This window comes from Olea europaea, unplaced genomic scaffold (genome assembly GCF_002742605.1).
Source record: "Olea europaea var. sylvestris unplaced genomic scaffold, O_europaea_v1 scaffold1433, whole genome shotgun sequence".
In the NCBI taxonomy this organism is placed as follows: Eukaryota; Viridiplantae; Streptophyta; class Magnoliopsida; order Lamiales; family Oleaceae; genus Olea; species Olea europaea.
The window spans coordinates 70,750-74,343 of NW_019231866.1; the positions used below are offsets into that span (position 1 = coordinate 70,750).

The 3,594-nt window shown below is 32.7% G+C and overlaps 1 protein-coding gene across 1 annotated transcript; it reads right to left on the bottom strand.

Annotated features, from left to right (window-relative positions):
• Window positions 1-810: 810 nt before the first annotated feature.
• Window positions 811-2,508, bottom strand: LOC111375940. The gene is made up of 2 exons (XM_022998861.1): window positions 2,428-2,508; window positions 811-1,171 (listed from the first exon to the last, which is right to left on the bottom strand). Exon 2 carries the CDS (start codon window positions 1,168-1,170, stop codon window positions 811-813), a length of 360 nt encoding a protein of 119 aa, XP_022854629.1. The 5' UTR covers window position 1,171; window positions 2,428-2,508.
• Between the last annotated feature and the right edge of the window lie 1,086 nt (window positions 2,509-3,594).

The following is a 3,594-nucleotide window of genomic DNA, read 5'->3' on the forward strand; positions in this document are numbered from 1 at the left end:
CATAAATAAAATGAAAAATTATTCAATAAATTTATACGTCGATCATATTCAATAAATTATATTTCATTCACATACCCAATCTCGGTCCAAGCTCGGATCAGGCATCTCCTCGTCTGGCGTGTGCGGAACGCCTAAATCCGGCACAAGACCCCGAGCCTCCTCTTCCATCGATGGCGTCAACTCAGGTATGATTTCAAGCTGACATATTGACATTTCAACTATTTAACGATCATGTAAACAAAATTTTAAACTACATATAATATAAATCACAAATACATAATACTTACCTGAGGATCGTCGAGGAGGGCCGATAACTGCTTCCCGGTGGGACATCCCTCCGCTCGCGATGATCTCCAATGATGCATCCGAGGGCAGCGTGTCTCCCCTCGCTGTGCAAAGCGGGCCCCCAGTACAGGAACTGTCTCATACACCCAAATCTGTAACGCATACACTTATTAAGCATCAATGTAATACACTAAAACTTTAACTTTGATTATATTAAACATTTACCTGCACTGCTAACGGCAATCCGTATGTATCGTATTTACGCATCGACCCCCTGGGCCTCGAGTGCGATCTGGTGAACACATGTACGGTGTCTTCGTAGCATCTTCGGCCCCACGGATAGTTGTTGAACGCATCGATGTCGTCAACAACTTGCAAATGAAAAATGTCGATGGCAGTCTTCTTGTGATGACACCTCATCACACTCTCGAGGATGTAGACCAGCCCAAGCTTCAATCTATCTAGCATATGGTCGCACCCCCTGATCGCGGCCATGAAGTCAGGTAGAAGCACCGACCCATGTCCCTAGAAGTACGTCTCGTACAGCCTACTGCTTTTCTCCATGGCTGCATCGTCGCCCGTAATCTTCAGTCCAGTGATCAATGTAAACTCAAACATCGAGAAACTGACGACCTTGCCCCCGAGGTCGAACTGGAGGGAATTGCCGTCGACTGGACTCAGAAGCCGACATAGAAGTGCATCAATGATCTGTCCTAAATACTGTACCTCTCGCAACTGGTACAGTGGCCACAAGAAGGACTGTCGTAAAATATCTCCGTGCTGATCATCGAGCAGCTCCAATACAGCAGTAAAACTCTCAAAGCTACTGTTCCAAGTAGCTTTCCCCGACATCCGTCTCAACTCTGCATCTAAATGATACTCCATCCTGCAAAAATTCAAATGTTATAGCATTGAACAAGAGATAACAAAATAAAGCATACTCTCACAAAATCAAGAGAACCGAACTCTAACTACCATACAATCACAAATATTACATTTGAAAAATATATTTACAAAAAACAACAAATCAAATTAAATGTATTGTCAAAAAAATTAAAGAATATAAATATTATTTAAATAAATTGAAAAAAAAATCAAAGATTTTCATAAAAAAACAATAAAAGGAACAAAACAAATTGTTAATTTCGAACAATATTATGTATTCAATTATTAAATTATAAAAAAAAGGAAATTATAAAAATTAAATAATGAAATTAAATAATTATTATTTGGAAAATATATTTACAAACAAAAATTTCAAATTAAATACATTTTCGAAAAATGTAAAGACTATTTATATTATTTAAATAAATTTGAAAAAATAAATTAAAGATTCTTTCATAAAAAAAAAAAAAGGAACAACACAAAATTGTTAATTTTAGAATGTTTGAATTATTAAATTATATAAAAGACAAATATAAAAATTAAATAAATAATTACTTTACCTTTTTCTAAAATTTAGACTATTCATATTATTTAAATAAATTTAAAAAAATAAATTAAATATAATCTCATAAAAAAAATAGAATCAACATTGCTAAATTTACAATATTTGAATTATTAAATTATATAAAAGACAAATATAAAAATTAAATAAATTTGAAATAAAAAATTAAAGATAATTTCATAAAAATAATTTTAAAAAATAAATAAATAATTTTGAAAAAATAAATTAAAGATAATTTCATAAAAAAAATAATCAACATTGTTAATTTTACAATATTTCAATTATTATATTATATTGACAATGATAAAAAAAATTAAATAATATAATTACTATTTAATCAAATAAAAAATTTAATTAATTACAAAAATTATAAAAAAAATTAAAATTTAAATATTATCTGGGCCGGTGATCCGGCCCAGATACCCGACTGTGTCGGCCCAGACAGTGTAACAGTCGGTAACCCGACTGTTACAGTCGGTTTTTGGCCGTTCAATGGCCCGGTGGTTGGGAAACGGCCGGAAACTGTCATTCCCGGCCACTGAGCTCCAAAAAATGGCAAAAAATCTCATTTTTCACGTTCCAGCATGCCCACAATCTAGCTACTCATGCCCATGGATCTAATTTCAACCAAAATTACTAAGGATGCTAACTATGAAAAAAAGCATTCGAACTGGAGTTTTGATCAGAAAACTAACCGGTTCTTTTACTTCCACTGTAGATGATGATCGTTGATTGCGACGTTGGTGTAACTCCGGTGGTCGGTCGGTCGGATTTCTCCACTGGTCGGTCTGTCGGTCGGTTCGGTCGGTGAGAGAATTATCAAACAGTCTGAAGGGTAAAATGGGAAAATACTGTGAAGTTTTCTTTTTAACTTAATTTGTTTTTTTTTTAATTCATTTAATTGGTCAAAGGCCAATGTCAATTTTTGCTACAGTGTAAGGGTCATTTTTGTGTATTTCCTCCTATCTTTTGGAATGTCCACATCTGTCCTTCTTGTTTTAAAAGAATGGCTTAATTATCCTTTTTACATTTTACCTTGCAAAATGTGCCAAATACAGTTTCAAGTCGTACAGGTAGGCAGCAGTACAACATCTCAAAGTTCTATTGCCTGTACCAGAAAACTACAGGTTACACCAAAGCAATTGTTATTTTTTCCAAAAAAAAGAAGAAAAAAAGAAAAAGAAAAAGGGATTTGAACGCATTCTTGATAAATTTGGAGCCTGTTTGAGTCTCCTTTTATCCTTAAAATGTATTTTGAAATAGTATTTTGACGGTAAATGTACAGTTAAAAAATAAGAAAATTTTTGAATTTTACATGTAATATCATTTTATTAAAAAATGTGAAATTGAAAATAAAAAAGAGAAAAATGTATTATGTTGCAACTACTTTTCTCATCTTTAGGACGTGTCACTTCAATTGGCTTGAAAGAGAGACTACTAGTGTAGGTCTATGGCAATCAATACCCCATGTGGAGACAGGAGGCTTGAAAAGAGAATGTCCATTTTTTTCTTTTTTCTTTTTTTTTCCTTCTATTTTTTTTTTGGAATTTTTAGTCTTTGTTTGGGATTCATTTTCTTCTTCTTAAATTTTACTTTTCAAAGTCAAACATTAATTTTAATCATATATTTTATAGAATTCACAAAAAAAATATATATATATACACACACACACACACACGAAAATGACCTCTTAAATATCAGTGATATGACACACCATTTAATTGGTAAATAAGTTAAAGGTAGGTTCCATATATTTAATGATTTACCAATTAAATAATGTGACATGTCACTAATATTTAACATAAGTTAAGCATCGGTGTTTAGAAGATATATATGTGTGTGTGTGGGGGGGGGGGGGGGTG